Source organism: Aplysia californica, unplaced genomic scaffold, assembly GCF_000002075.1.
Source record: "Aplysia californica isolate F4 #8 unplaced genomic scaffold, AplCal3.0 scaffold00004, whole genome shotgun sequence".
Taxonomy (NCBI): domain Eukaryota; kingdom Metazoa; phylum Mollusca; class Gastropoda; order Aplysiida; family Aplysiidae; genus Aplysia; species Aplysia californica.
This window is the reverse complement of record NW_004797274.1, coordinates 1,870,232-1,872,475: the sequence shown is the minus strand read 5'-3', so window position 1 is coordinate 1,872,475 and position 2,244 is coordinate 1,870,232. Positions and strand designations below refer to the sequence as shown.

General features: G+C 40.3%; 1 protein-coding gene across 1 annotated transcript in view; it reads right to left on the bottom strand.

Moving 5' to 3' along the window:
- The window catches only part of LOC101862620 (beta-hexosaminidase), a gene marked incomplete in the record, with an annotated part of 39,930 nt that overhangs the window by 18,525 nt on the left and 19,161 nt on the right, over positions 1 to 2,244 (bottom strand). The window contains 1 exon segment of the mRNA XM_013080072.2: positions 1,117 to 1,322. Within this exon segment, the coding sequence (XP_012935526.1) occupies positions 1,117 to 1,322 (206 nt within the window).

Below are 2,244 nucleotides of genomic sequence, written 5' to 3'. Positions count from 1 at the left end.
AAGAAGAAGAAGAAGAAGAAGAAGAAGAAGAAAAGAAGAAGAAGAAAAGAAGAAGAAGAAGAAGAAAAAGAAGAAGGAGAAGGAGAAGAATCAATATCGTCAAGTGCCAGATCTGCAACAGACATCTGCGATCATGGTTCTACACTTGCTCGGATGCTCCTCGAAAAGCTACATTATCACCGTTTTCCCCCGTCGTTCATCTGTTTAGGCTCTCCAAATAGGTTGCCCTGGGTCTTCCCCTGCCCAGTTTGTCTTCAAATTTTACCAGTGAGAGCTAGATGTTCAACACTTTTATGACTGTTAGGTGTTCCAAATACTGCACTTGTCTTTTCATGATTGTGTTATCAGCGAACGACCCAAGAGAGCTTCTTCAAGTACTACATCATTTGACTTCTTTTCTTTCCTAGATATTCTTAGCATTCTTCTAAGAAACTACATTTCTGCTGCTTCTATTTTATTTTCACTGTCTTTAGTGATTGTCCAGCATATTCTGATATCACATTGGTGACGATTTAAGTAGGCCTACCCTTCTCTTGCTTTGCAACCCAACCCCTGAGCTACATATGCTGACGAATGCGCACGTTATAGAAGAAAATTATGACAAACAGGGTGTGATAGAAGGATTAAAGACTAGCGATGATGCATACTCACATTCAAAGACAATTTAGACCAAGAGACTTCATGTTTTCTTTTTTTGATCATGTGAAGAATTCTTTGAAGTGTTTGTGTTGCACAGTATAAATTTTCATTAAGAGGGATGTTGAAGACATGTTTCTTCTTTTTATGTCCCCATTGTGTTCCAAGTGGGGATTTGAAGAAAAGGACTATGGTTTGAACATCACCAGTATTTCTCCTATTGTCTCCAAGTGTATAGCAATTCCAATTAGTTACGTGCTGCGGGTGGTTGGTGGGTGCTCTGATGTGGTTTCCTCCTTCTTTCCTATCAAACGTATGGTCCTGAACTCCCCTCCTTCTTTTCTGTGTTTGTTACTCTCTTGTAACGCCTATAATCTTCGGCAATTATATAACCTTATTCTGTCGCAAGTGCCGTGAACCTCTTCCTAAAACTAAGAGAAAAGCTATGTGCAACCTCTATGCTCTACAACCTCCACTCACCAGTTCGGGTGCACGTCCGTCCTCGCTGCGTTAGAGTGCTCACTGATGTACCTGATGACCCTGAACTTCCCTGGTTTGATACCCTTAAATAGTGGGGTGGGAACAATGCGGTAGACGTGGCCTTGTATGAAGAAGAAGCGGACGCCATACTTGGGCATCTCCACACCGTCAGGGTAGGGGAATCGGTCCGGTTCTATAAGGCTTGGCTTATGAAAGAACAAAAGGAAAATTGTAGGCAGGAGTTAAATGCATAGAAGGAAACTGGAATGATTTGGTGTGTGTGTGTGTGTGTGTGTGTGTGTGTGTGTGTGTGTGTGTGTGTGTGTGTGTATGTGTGTATGTGTGTGTGTTTGTTTGTTTTGTGTGTGTTTGTGTGTGTGTGCACATGTGTTTGTATGTAAGACGATGTTCAGAGGCTTGTAACAAACTAAATGAAATGTCAAATAATCTTAGATCAAATCTTATAAAGACGATGGTTTTCTTCAACCTTCAAAGTATAATTTCTAAATGTCAGCTATCTTCCAGAGGTCTATTTTCTAAATTTCTTAGCTCTGCTCAATAGCTTGCTTAAAAATGTTCGTTGATGCTGGGATGATGTGGTCAGGTCCTTTTTTCTTGTAATCTTGTGATTTCCAAAGTTCAATTCATTTTTTTCTCAAATGACGCATGTAATGTTTGTAACATTTTGCCTCTCTGCACATATCACAAAAGGAAGTTCCTGTTTCATAACCCAAAGAAACAAAGAATCCGGAATGTAAGAGCAAATTAGGGACTAAATTCGTTTTTATTCTTCGTTGTTTTTTCTTTTTTTTCAGTGCCCAACAATAAACAAAACGGAGGTTTCGTAATGAAACTAACCTATTTTCAAAACACAAAATGGGTAAAGAAGAAAAAAATAAAAAGGGAGAGAGAAAAGGATGATTCAAAAGTCAGTCTACCCAGTGATTTTAACTCAACTGCCGTCAGGCCCTCCGTTGGAAACATGAGAAGGCAGCACGGCGTAACCCATCACTTGGCGCGCAGCTCTCGCCCCGATCACACGCGTTTTTGTGGTACTTGTTTCTTCTGGAACGGACTACCTTTCCCCTCGACAGACGGGTGATGTAGAAACTTTTATATTATACTTAT